The sequence below is a fragment of the Lynx rufus genome, unplaced genomic scaffold, assembly GCF_022079265.1.
Source record: "Lynx rufus isolate CCGP_SWC_20201006 ecotype Redwood Valley unplaced genomic scaffold, mLynRuf1.p SCAF_21, whole genome shotgun sequence".
In the NCBI taxonomy this organism is placed as follows: Eukaryota; Metazoa; Chordata; class Mammalia; order Carnivora; family Felidae; genus Lynx; species Lynx rufus.
The window spans coordinates 10,476,666-10,490,703 of record NW_025814836.1 but is presented as its reverse complement, the minus strand read 5'-3'; the positions used below and the strand labels follow the sequence as shown (position 1 = coordinate 10,490,703).

At 35.1% G+C, this 14,038-nt stretch overlaps 1 protein-coding gene across 5 annotated transcripts in view; it reads left to right on the top strand.

The window, feature by feature from the left end:
• MEF2A (myocyte enhancer factor 2A) overlaps positions 1-14,038 on the top strand; it is a 164,521-nt gene that overhangs the window by 98,319 nt on the left and 52,164 nt on the right. For all 5 annotated transcript variants that reach the window (XR_006963389.1, XM_047086529.1, XM_047086528.1 and 2 more), the window contains one exon: positions 1,091-1,294. Coding sequence is in view for 4 of the 5 variants with exons in the window: in XM_047086529.1 (XP_046942485.1) it covers positions 1,091-1,294 (204 nt within the window). In the remaining variant the exon portion in view is untranslated. The remainder of the gene's footprint in view (positions 1-1,090; positions 1,295-14,038) is intronic.

The window sequence follows — 14,038 nt, the reverse complement described above, 5'->3', positions numbered from 1 at the left end:
GGATAAAGATACAGGGATAATTGGTGTATGTATTGGGGGTCAGTTTCTGGTTGGGCTGTGCCAGGCAAGTATGTTCATGAGAGAAGGGTAAAGTATGTGTGTTTGTAAGGGAGTGAAAATAGTGATGGACCATGAAATCTAGAGAGGAAAGAAAGGACATGAGAATAGACAGTAACAAAGTGGTGAGGTAAAAATGGATTGGAGGACTGGATATAGGTTAAAGAATTTCTGGAGAAGTAATACAAAATAGAAGAGCTAGATAGGAGGCAAAATGGAATACATGAAGTTGAGATTTTGGAGGTGATTTTTGGTGAAAGGTATAACAGTAGGAGTGAGTTCTTGACATGTGGAAGTGGATCATTCGGAGTTGGGAGATGTTTTTGCAGTGATATTTTACACAGATACTGAAATCACGAGAGATAAGAGTAGGGCTAGAAAGAAAAGTATCAGGTGATAGTTATCAGTGCATGAGGGGGTCATTTGGTGCCCATCACAAGGAGAATTATTTGGTGGTATAAATTTCATGGTGTGAACTTGAAAACATCTGAAGTTTTTGAAGGAGAAGGAAGGAAAAATAATTTGTAAGACAGAGTAGGGAGCAGAAAGGATATACCTTTCAGGCTCTTGAAAATAGTAGGTATAATATTTAAAACAAACAAAAATTGGTCTCTGTTTGAGAGGACTTAAGGTGACAGGTTCCAGTTAGAAACTGGAAAAAATATTCAAAGAAGAATTTGAGGACTTTGGGGAATTTGTTCATCCCTAGGCTGTGAATTTTAAACTGGATAAGGGGTCAGTGATCAGCTGTGTCCTTCTCCGGTTCTTTGCCTTCTGCAGCAGACTGGCAGCGAAGGATAAAGGGAAACCTCCTCAGGAAACTGACTGCTCTGTCGGGAGATAGAAGTTAAATGTAGGACTGTAGTCTTGTGGTACATGGGGGAGTAGAGGCTCATGTGGAGTGTGAAGCTAGGAACCTTTTTCATCTTTGGAATCTGACTCAGTATTAAAAGAGGGCTCATCTTTAGGTAGCCTGTATTCAGGTACTGCTAATGCTTTTCCTAAAAATATACCTTTTTTTTTCTTGGTCTAGGTCACTTTTACAAAGAGAAAGTTTGGATTAATGAAGAAAGCCTATGAACTTAGTGTGCTCTGTGACTGTGAAATAGCACTCATCATTTTCAACAGCTCTAACAAACTGTTTCAGTATGCCAGCACTGATATGGACAAAGTTCTTCTCAAGTATACAGAATATAATGAACCTCATGAAAGCAGAACCAACTCGGATATTGTTGAGGTAACACATATCTCTAGTATGCCTGAATTGCAGTTATAATTGAATCTTCCATTTAATAACTTTAACTGTCAGATTGCTTTTCACATCCAAATTATAAATCAGTTTATATATGTAACTTACTTTTTTCTCTGAATCATTTCTTGGAATGATCTAATTATTGCTATAATAATATATACATAGATTTTTTTTCCCTCTGAATCATTTCTTAGAAGGATCTAATTATTGCTATGTAATGACCCACTTATGCTATAAACATCCTATTTATTGAGACAAAATAAGCTAGGCTGTTGTACTATATACAGCAGTATAATCTAACATTTTATCTATGATTACTTATTTTGTATGAGTTTTAAAGTTAATATTATGAACTATATCACTTGGAATAGTATGAAGTTACAGTTTTAATATGTCTTAATCATTTCATTATGTCAGTGACTACCCACAACTTGAAACACTAATGAAGTGGAAGAAAATGACGTAAATATTTGTGTTTTGTCAGTAGTGCTTTAGTTGTGGGGGAAGATATCTTCTTTTTTTTTTTTTTACCTTTTCTGCTGTCCTTCAGTATCTCTTATAATTCTGCTGACTTACTTAAAATGAAAACAAACAAAAAAAATTCGGGGATTATTTTTCCATCTTATTCAGAAATAGTGTTTTAAAGCAAGCCCTTCAAAAAGAATCGGTATACTTTCCCCTTTTATTCTTTTCTACTGCAAAGTCTTTTTATAAACGTTAACTTACCATATATATTTCTAATGGCACTCTAAATTAGCTTTGTACTTTTGTCATTTTTGTTACATTTAGAGATTTTGTTTCCTTTTTATTCAAAAGGGAGTCTTTCCCCCCACTAAAAAAGATGCATACTTTGGCTTACTTTTGTAATATTAGAAAACTGTCCCAGTTAATTAGGGATTTCCTTGGTGAAAATACTGAAACCATGTGAAATGATGCAGAACTAACTATAAATGAAGAACTAACTATAAAAGAAGAAATGAAGTCCTAATCTAGATTTTGAGTTAAGATAAAGATACCTTATTTTGTAGGAATCTAATTTATTTGCCTCCACAGATTAAATGCATTCTAAATTTCCCTATACCGTATTTCTCTACTACAACCATTCCTTTTAATTGATTTAGTTTGTTACTGAAAAAAAAAATTCTGCTACTTATAATTTTTTTTAAAAAAAGCACTTCTGTTACTTTTTAGCAATTAATTAATTGCGATGAGAAGTAAAAGCATCATGTAATTACAGCTACAACTCATCTCTGTGCTTGTTACCCACAGTTTTATTTAAATGGTTCACTGCTGTGAACATCCCCTGAAATGTGTATGAAGCTGTTGATTTTGCCCTTGTTGATCATTTCAGTTAAACTACATGATAACCTCTTAGCCAAGCCCCTTAATGCAATTATGTTTATATCAATTGTAAGTTACTTTGTATTATTTAGCATTTGTGGTTTTAGCAATACAAGTCAGTAGACTGTCCCTGTTATATATCAATGCATTTTGAATTGTAATTTTATAAATTAGAGGATCCTTATTTGGGTAATCTTATCAGAGACTTCATAACTGGATTTCCTTGAAATGGATATTATCCCTGGTGTGTTTGATTTAAAATCTTATTTTAAAAATCTCTATATCTTATCAAAAGCTCCACTGCCTAAGTCAAAGAAACAGAGTTGACTTTTATGATGCCAACAGATAGATACTCAAGCTAGTTTCATTGTAGAAGGCAGCCATCCCCTTGACCCTAACTACTCTGCTCTTTCATTGCAGCAGTTGTTGGTCTTGGCCCCTGGAAGTTGAGGGTGCTCCGCACAGCCTAAAGCTTACTTCTTTAGAGAATATGAAGAATATAGTCTGATTTAATCCTCACAGAACTTTCAGACTACCTCAGTCTTCACCTCTGTTGTGGTCAGCAAAGTGTAAGAGAGTAAATCCCAAACATTTTTTTAGCAGTCTCTATTACAATTTACTTCAGTATGAAGGAAAACTTTTGCAGGTCAATTATCAATTGGGATTTTGATGTTTTATTTTTAATTGAATTTCTTAGGTATAAGTGAACATGAATATTACCAGTAGTTCTTTATGAAGTTTGGAATAATATAAATGCAATGGTTAGAAGACACATTGGCTTATTATAAGGTATTAATTTGTTGGTAGGATAAATTACAAGGCTTAATTTACCTTGCATGTTAAGTTTACTGAATTAACCTTCATTATAAGACAGTGGTGGTTACCCCAGATGTTCTTTCTTCTACATAGAAGGGTAATGCAACTACATCCTGAATAGAAGTATGTACATATCTGAGTTCCTTTTATCAGTGGTGGTAATGGCTTATACTAATGTAGCTACAAAGATTGTTGTGAACCAACCTAAGTTTATAGGACCAGAGTAATGACAAATACATAAGCCATAGTTTCCTATGGGCCAGGCACTTCCAAATATCTCATTTAAGGATATTTATGGAATACAATTTTAAGTATTTTTTTTTCATATAGGGTCCTTTGAAACAGTTGTAATTGGAAAGACACTTTTGTGCATTTGTTCATTTAACAAAAATATTTGAGGGGCTCCTATGTACCATGGACTCTGCAAAGTGATATTATTTAGACATTTCTAACTCAGGCTCAAGACTGTTCTTTCTACCCATAGTTTTGTAAACCACTTAGATAAACTTGTACCAACTGAAGATTTTATATCTGTAAACTTTGAGCAAGTTGGTGTGGTGTTCTAGATGTGTAAAAAAGCTGTCTCCTGTGGCTTCATCTGCAGTAAATGGAGGCATAAACAGCTATAAGTGATCCATATTAGAGTGTCTCCTAATGCACTTGATCCATAGTGAGACTAACTGAAGACTTTGAGAACAACCTTTATAAGCCCTCTAACCTGAATTTACTATTTCCTGTTGCATATAAGTTAGTCCTTAAGATCAGTAGGATTTTATTTTCCCCCATATGTCTAAAAACCATACCTGCAAGAATGCACATGTTATTATGCCTATGGAATTAGATCTAGTATGTTTTCTGGGAGCACAATGGAATAAATACATTAAAAGTAGTTGGTATTCGAATATTGTGATGATAAACAGATATAAAGGAAGATATGGTGCTCACATCTGTCTACCTTTTTATTTTAACCACAGATACCAGAAACCTATAGAATGGTGTTCTATCTTTGGTATCCCTTGTTTCATATTATCTATATTTTAAAACCAGTTTTTTAAATTTTAATCAATTTTAACAATTATAGTTGGTAAAAAATAATTTCCATGTAGCTTTTTAAAAAAATCAACAGCATTTACATATTTTAAATTGCATTTGGATCTTTTAAAGTCTGCAGTGTCCTGTAGAATATGCATATCTCTTACATTGAGAAAGCTAAATAAATGAAAACAGAAACTTAGATGTTAGTAAATTAGGAGATTGTCATAAAGATAAACTTTATAAGAAACTTCATAATTGGATTTCTTTGAAATGGAGAGTATTGTTGCTGCATTAATGGCATCTTATTTTAAAATGCTTATTATACACTGCTTTTTAGGAGTATATTCCTGACAAAAAATGAGTTTCACTACTTTGTTTTCTATATTTCAGTAGGAGACATTCTGTACAAATGTCATCAGAGATCTACATTGTATCTTTCCTATTAAGCATTGATACAAAATGCTTACATGTGGCCCACTTTTGTGGGCCTACAAAAAGTAGTAATTTAATTGAAATGTAGAGACAGTGTTATAACCCCCATGTTTTCTTTTTAGTAAATTAAGATTTAAAAAGTTGTCAACTGTTGTATGCAGTTTTATAAGAACATTGGATTTATCTTAAAGTATTAGAAACTATTAATGAAAATCACCAGTTACCATTATTCACATACACACACACACACACACGTGTGTGTGTGTGTGTGTGTGTGTGTGTATACACACACATTGTGTTTATACTAAACAAAAGCCTAGGACCAATAGAAGGGTTCTGCATCAGAATAAAAATTATGCTAAAGCTGTGAAGTGAGGATTGTAGCAGCTGCTACACAATAAACTCCTGAGATTACTTTTGTATCCATTTTTTTCCTCTCACTTTACAAAAATATTTGGAATCTTAAATATTCCAGCATGTGATCTATAAAAATAGTTATGATTTGGTGGTATTGGAGAATATTCAGTGCATAGCTTGTGTGATGATTCAGATCATTGTGCTGTCATTTTAAGGATATAAGAGACCATGGCCATTTATCTGTCTAGTTAATATCTTATAAACTGCACCCAGATAGAGGTATTTTCCTCATGTCGGGAATACTGTGGTACTTAAAAAGAAAAAAAATACCACTTGCATTATCTCATTTGTTCCTTATATCCAAGGCAAACTTTTTCGGAAGTGGAAATTGAGACTCCGTTAAATGACTTGCCCAGAGTCATGTAGCAATTTAGTGTCAGAACTGGGATTAGAACCTCAGTCTTTGAAATTACAGCCTCCCTTGCCTTCCCAGTTTACTGAATTCATTAGAGCTCTGAAACATTTCACAATAAATGGATACAATTTTATATATAAATCAATAATGTTCAACATGTAACAAATGTGAATGAGTTTTCCTTGATAATAAATAGAAAATTAGTGAAATTAATTGCAGTAAGATTAATTGGTGACATTTATCAAGTTGCTAATATAACCTGGTACTCTTCCAAGGACTTTTATTTATTTTATCTGATTGAGCTCTCTTTTTGTCCCCGTTTCACAGATGAGGAATTTGAGGCACAGTGATAAATAAAGTAAGATGGCAATAATTTGGATTTAAAGAATGAGAAAGTCTGCTTTTTCTGAGTTTTAATAATCCCTGCCTGCTTTCAGATTACAAAGGAATTTAGAAGTCATTAATATCTTAAAGAGAGGAAACATAAGATGCATCTTTCGATTATTAAATAAAAATAGCTGGTAGTAAAAGTTGAGCACGGCAACTTTTAGAATCAGTGGCTCTCAGGGTGTGGTACCCTGACCTGCAGTATCAGCATCACCACAGCACTTGTTAGAAATCTGAGTTCTGGTGCCCTGCTTCACACCTACCGAATTGGAAACTTTGGAGAAGAGGCCTAGGCAATATTGTATTAATTTGAGTTAACTTGTCCTAAGTGGAGTGAGACTAAAAGCTTCAAGTTATCGGGCAGTCTCTTGGCAGTAAAAATTCTTAAATATTTTTATTCCCAAGAATATCCTCCGAAATGATTTCAAGCAGTGAGCAAGCACAAACTGTAACTTTTAAGGCCTTCCAAATAGTTCAAAATAATACACCGATTTTGGTGTGAATTGCAAACCAGGGAACACATTTCTAATGAGTTAACCTTTCATTGCAGTCCTACATGGTTTTACATACGTGCTTCTTTGAACATATTTAGGGGTTGGTGGGGATGTGTGGGCAGCAATGCATTGCACAGTTCCTCAGTTGAACAAAACAGAAAGATAAATGACTTTTGTCTCCTGAGATCATCTAGTGCTGACCTTCTAGAACTGGAGGCATGATTATGCATAGGGTTTCTGACAGTATTACAATATTCTCTTAGAGCCTTTTTGAGCCAATTGGGTTTTTTTCTCCCCATGTTACTGATCAGGAATGGAACAGACAGGGAGTGTTTAAGAGGCTTGCCTAATGTTTTACAGGGCTGCAGTGGAGCGGCAGGGAAAGGGAAAAAATAATGAGACATCTGAAGACAAGACAAAGCTTCCCTCCGCCTCCAGGCCCCTGCCCTGCTCTTTTATTCCTAACAGAGCCTGAAGCAGCAGGATGGTGATTCACAGGGTGAGGCACGCAATCCTCATGGCCCCCCTCCTCTCCTCACATGTCCTGCACCATCTCCTCACACTGCAGTCACCGTAGCTCTGCAATTTCAGTTTTACTCTTTTTATTTTTACTGTGTATTTGAATATTATTATTTATCATATAATTATTGGTTTTCATTTATGTGCTTTTTAAGGAACTGTGCATCTCTGCGTGTGATTTTTATTTTCTTGAGGTCAGAGTTTTGTCCATCAGAGACTGAACTTGTTGATATATAAACAAGAGTTCATGGGAAAAGGGGTGATATATATCACTTTATAATATAGCTTACATTTCTGTAATGCATTTCTTGTGTTTATCGATGAATACCTGTATATCCTTTTTATGTGTCTTTGTGTCAGGGATTGAGTGTTTTTGTAGTTAAAATCAGATGAGTTGTTCTTTATCTTCCAGAAGTTCTTTGCTACATTAGCCATATTTTTGGCCAGTGAGAAAAGGGAGAGGGAGGGTACAGAGGATTGGAAGAGTGGTCAGAGAAAACTTCCTCTGGAGGTGACACATTGTCTTAGGCCTTTAAAGGACAGGGTTGGGGAGGGAAAGGGCTAGAAGAAAGGTGTTCTGGTTCAGAGGGGCACCTTAATGGAAATTAGGAAATGAAACATAGCACAGTTATTTTATGGAGTTAAAAATCAGCTGAATGCAGCTGTGGTAGTATAGTGTGAAGAGTGGAAATAGCTAAGACCTGGGAAGTAAGCCAGATCCTGAAGGCTTGGATAGCTATTGAAAGAGCTCTCTAGGTTTTACTGACTATCTTGTAATTCCCAAGCAATACACTGTGTTCAAGTTGCACTGTAATTTTTTGAAAGGGGCTTGAAAGAAGGGAGGAGGAAAAGGGTAAAAATATTGAATATAACGCATTATTTTTACACTTTTAATTTATTATACTGATATTTATACTGTGTATAAGACATTGTATTAGACACTGAGAATAACTGACCATATTTCTGCCATTTTCCTAAAAAGATGATGTGTTTCCTAAAAAGATGTGTTCATCTTACTACAGAAGTTTCTTTGTTGGATACATTTCAATATAGATTCAAGACACTTAGAATCCCAAGATTTTGATGTTTCCCACCACATAGTAATCATTTAGCATATAAATATTACATTACTATTAGAGCTAGAAGCTTATTGAATGCAAAAGATACAGGGTACTTACCATGTTTAAGAATGTTCTGTGTATGCCTTTGTGAAGTGAGATATATACGTAGCATAAGTGATATTTCTCTTATAAAGAGGTAGCAAATGCAAGCGTGCAGTGTTTTTAAACCAGGCCAAACACGTAGTTCCTTAAAATTGAGACAGCTCTATAGTTTTCATTTTTATTTTGAAATTATTTTTGTAGCTCAGTTTTGAGACTAGGGATATATAGAGTCTGAAGAAAGAAAGGGATCTTCTTAGCACAAATTGGTCATAACCCTACTTTTAAATTTATAGTTAGAGTCAGCGCTTGACCTATAAACCATTCAAGATGGTAGTATGAACCTCTTATATTTTGGAAAAGTAAACATACCTTATATGTAGGTTTTGTTTGGTGGGTTGATCAAATCAATTTTTGATACTCGTGTATCCTAAGGATATTCTGTGAAGAATATCATTATGAGTGTAGGCACATAGTTACGTGATATTTCTTTACTCAAAGAATATTTCCTATAAGTTCTTACTTTAATTGATTAGCGGTGAAAGATCAGAAGATAAAACTTTAAAGATTGGTTTTTAAGTATTAGGGATTTTTGAAATTTGGTAATAAATAAGCTACAAGTTTGAGACTTCTAGAATAAAGCAAAGCTTGAATTCATATTGGAATTTACCTCTTTTTTTAAAAAATTTTTTTAATGTTTAATTTTGAGAGAGTGAGACAGCATGAGCAGGGGAAGGGCAGAGAAAGAGGGAAATACAGAATTTGAAGCAGGTTCCAGGCTCTCTCAGCTATCAGCACAGAGCCCGATGCGGGGCTCGAACTCACAAATCGTGAGGTCATGACCTGAGCCGAAGTCGGATGCTTAACCAAACTGAGCCACCCAGGTGCTCCAGGAATTTACCTCTTGTAATTCAGTGGAGAATGTTTTCTGTCATGCTTTTTGTTTTTATAGAAATTTTCTTATAACTGGTTTGTTATTTTGTGGTAATTTTTGGGCTTGAGTTGTTATTTCCAAAATCTGTCTTGTAAACCTCAGAAATGTTTATGTTCTGCAAAAAAAACCCTTAGAAATAGCAACTAGTATTTGTACAGGAATTTTAAAAATCAGCTTGCTTTTTGATGCTACCAGTATTCATATAGGCTTGTCCCGTAATAGGATATAATTAAAATATTTTAGTGCTGTTTCCCATAATTGTATAGTTGTATTAAGTTTTTAAAAATTGTTTTGTAACTGGAGTATAGAAAAATCTACCAGTTATTGTTCTGTATGACAGTAGAAAATAAGCAGTTAGTGGGGATTTAGGCATTTTGTGAAAGGTGTTTTAATTCTCAAATTCTGTTATTTGATATTTCACTTACTATATAGTTCAAAGAAATTTCTATATTTAGTATTATAATTAGCATTTCTTGGCTATACTAATCAGTTTATTTTATTGAATGTTTATGGTACCTGTTTAATAGGAAAAGAGAGCAGTATTAAAGTTCTAAACCTTGTGGAGTTTAAGGACCATTTAAAATAATGTATATGGTAACATTTTGAAAACTGTTTTATATTAATTAGGTGGTTTCTGATTGCAAGCAACAAAAGACCTGACTGAAACTCCTCTTTCAAATAGGGGTACTTGTTATATATCACATAACAAGAAAACCTAGCAATGTGGTAGAGATCAGCCTGTGTCTGTTGAAGTGGGCTCCCCCAAGCCTTCAGCTGTGTCCTGATGCTGACTTGTTCATGTTGACGGTGGCAGCTCCTGCCCTTACATCTGCACATAACATCATCTATGGCAGCGTTACCCAGTAGAGCTTTTTGTGGTGATGGAAATGTTCTATGTCTGTGCTGTCCAGTATGGTAGCCGTTAGTCATGTGTCGCTGTTGAGCATTTGAAATATAGCTAATATAACTAAAGAACTGTATTTTTAACTTAAGTAACTGCATGTGACTCGTGGCTACCATATATAGTGGCACCAATATAAAGCATCAGAGATCAGTTGTATCCTAGAGTTTCCAGCAAATGTTCTAAAATTAATTCCGTTATACTGATGTAGCTAACATGCCTCCACACTCCTCACTGAAGTACAGTCATGGTGGTGGAGAGAAGATGGAAAGTGCTCATTGGCGAATTCTAGCCAGATGCTCCACCTCTGAGACGTACTCTAAAGCTGTAGTAATCCAGGAAGTTGTGTTTATGTAGCTCAGTAGAACAGAACACAGAGCTCAGAAATAGACCCATGCCTTATTAATGCATGGTTAACTGATGTTTGACAAACGTGCTCAGGGAAATCAATGAGAAAAGGAAAGTCTTTTCAGAAGATGGTCCTAGAAACACTGGACATACAGACAGAAAAAATAAACCTCAGTGTTTACTATACATCATACACATTTCTGTGGAATAGTTTGTATATGTGACTAATAAAAGTGAAGAACAGACAGATTGGGTGTAGTTGATAGAGTGCCTTGCATACCAACTGTGGCATTTGACGTTTGTCTCATGGGCATTGGGCAGCCCTTGGAGGTGGTTTAGCAGTTTGGGTAGTCAGACCATTGTTACAAGAATACTAATCTGGCAGTAGATTTGTCAGCATTTCAGAAGACATTTATAGCTTTTAAAAATAGACTAAGATCCCATCTTTTAGTTATGATAGGTCTTTAATAATGTTGAGATTTTTATGAAGAAGAATGCTATTCCATTTGGTTTGAATGGGGAAAGGTGATTAAATGGTGGCTTAGGCTTTGTTCTAAAGATGATCATATGTTGACATGTCATGCTTTTTCTCAAGTGATCTATACAAAATTTGAGATGTATCATATGTAAAGAAGGAAATATTTAGAATTTAACCATAATGTGAATGTGCTCAAATATTATTTTATAAATAATCTTTATAATATGATCTCCTTTAATGCAACAATTTAAAGTATTTTTACTTAAAATCTCTTCATTATTATTATGGGAAAAATGACTAAATGACCAAAATTATTGTGAGAAGGAGTTTATGTGTTATAAGAAGGCTTGGAAACCCTGATCTAGTTCTGTATTTCATTGAAATGATAAGAAAGTAGGAGTCCAAACAAAGCAAAAGGCTTGTCCAGGGTCTTAGGAGTATGCAGTGACAAAACCACAGCTTAAATAATGTTCTCTTGAAGACCCTGAACCTATCTCAGAAGACTGTGGAACTTCTGAGGCTAAGTCTTTGAGAAAGAGCTTTCTTCCCAGTGTATTCCCAAAGATCCAGCACACAGCTTAATAATGACCTTTAAAATTGAACTAAAAGCAGTGTTTCTTACTTCAGTGGTAACTAATTGATGATACTCTTAAAACGTCTTCAGATGTTACCCACAGCTCGTAGGGACAGAAACACAGAGTGTGTTTAAATTTATTTTTTTATTACGTTTCTTTATTTTTGAGAGGCAGAGAGAGCGTGAGTGGGGGAGGGGCGGTGAGAGAGGGAGACAGAATTCGAAGCAGGCTACAGATCCTGAGCTGTCAGCACAGAGCCTGATGCAGGGCTCAAACTCACAAGCCGTGAGATCATGACCTGAGCCGAAGTCGGACACTCAACCAACTGAGCCACACAGGCGACCCCAGAGTATGTTTAAATGGAAATAAAGTTCAAGAATGAAGGGGATGTGATTCTCTTCACTTTGTAACACTGGAAACAATGCCTTTATTTCTGTATCGCCCCATCTTCCACATTGATTCCTAGTATATAGTATTTCCAACCTTTATAGAAGTAAACAGATTTAAAAAAAGTATAGGTGCTTCTGCTGTAATGCTGTTTATGTGTTCCTGAAAAACCTCACAAACTCTAATACCTGTGCAATTTTGTGTTCTAAGCAACACAAACTAAAAAATAATCAGCAATTTAAAAGAGCTGGAACTGCTCAGTGCGGTAACTTAGTGTATAGTTAGTGGGTATTATAAATGCACAGAATTAATTATTTGAATAGAAACGCTGGCAGCACTTTAATTAGGATGGAGATAGTGGGTCTAAGGACAGTGCAGATGGCAGTGTAGCAATGAGCAGTGGAGGGTGAGGGGTTGCCATTTAAGTATGGGAAATAACTACCACCTGCAGTGGGGCGGGGAGTGCTCCTCTGAAGCCTTCCTTTTCAATTTTCTTATAATGCACACCACGCTCCTGCTGTTTGGTGGTCTTTCTCCTTTCCTGCTAAACGTTATACTTCTGTTCCCACTTTTCTGGCTCCCCTCGCCTAGGAAAAATCCACATTGAACCAGAGTGACTTTATTATTCTGACACCATTCCCTATTTACCAGTTTCATGTCACCTAATTTATATTCCCAAACACATTATGGTAGAGCAGACTGTATTGTTTAATCATAGAAATTTTTTTTTTTTTTAAAGAGAGCATTCATCAGTTTATGTTCATCTGAATAAGTGGCTGCTATATATAAGAGAAAATTATTCAGAGAGGGGAAGTTGTATTATTTTGCTAGTTTCCTTTAGAGTGTAAAAGAAAGCTGTTTTCATAGATGCTATTGGCTTTTATTTCATATAGTTCTCTTCACTGATTATCTTGATATACCTGGATGTAGAACTCCATAGGTATGAATTCCAGTGAGATTATTCATAATCATATTAAAGATTTCCAGCGTTTTCTGTAACCTGCATAAAGTACATTCACATTGCCCGGCATCTTTATAAATCATTGCCCCCCCAATCTTTCACTATCCTGTGAAATTGAATGTTCAGTGAGGTAACTTAGTGTACGTAGTGGCTACCACAGTGGGTATTATAGACAAACCTGAGATTAACTTTTTTATGTTCTTTCTATTGAGATATAATTTACAGACCATAAAATTCACCATTTAAAATTATACATTTAGTGGTTTTAACATATTCACAAGTTTATGCGACTATGAACACTAATTCCAGAACATTTTCATCAACCTAAAATGAAACTTGGTACCCATTAGCAGTCATTTCCCAACTCCCCTTCCCTCATCCTGGCAGCCACTAACCTTTTTCTGTGTCTGTGGATTTGCCTATTCTGGATATTTCATAAAAATGGGATTATATAATCTGTTCTCTTTTGTGTCCAGCTTCTTCCATTAAGCATAATATTTTCAAGGTTTGTCTGTTTTGTAGCATGTATTAGTACTTCATTCCATGGCTGGATAATATTCCCTTGTATGGAAATACCACATTTTGTTTATTCAGTCATCAGTTGATAGACATTGGGTTTCCACTTTCTGATTGTTATAAAAGTACAGCTATGAAATTTTTGTGTAAGTTTTTGTAAGGGCATGTTTTCATTTCTTTTGGGTATTTACCTAGGAGTGGAATTTGCCGGGCTGTATGATAGCTCTGTGTTGAACTCTTTTCCACATTTAACCTAAAAGGCAAAAACATCATCAGAAAACTTTATGGATATCATTAGAAAATGTTTGGCTCATTTTTTCCTAAAAGTGTTGATTTTTTAAATTTACGTAATGTTGGTCCACGTTATCTGGACCAACCCTTCAGCTGAAGACAACTAAAAATACTAGATGAACTATACAAAAATGACTTTATAGCATCAAAGAGCTGTTAAGGAATATGCCAGACCAAAATCTGAGGAAAGGTAAGAACCTAAAAGGTAAAGAAGTATTTAAAGTTCTGGCTACCCTGAGTTCTTTTCCCATCTGGATAAATACTTGAAAACTAAGCTTCAGGCTTTGGTGGATCTAGAGGCAAAGGTTAAGTCATTACTTCCAGGTCTCTGAGGCTAACACATTGCCTCTCATATCAAACTGGAACCTAAGGAAAAAGGAAA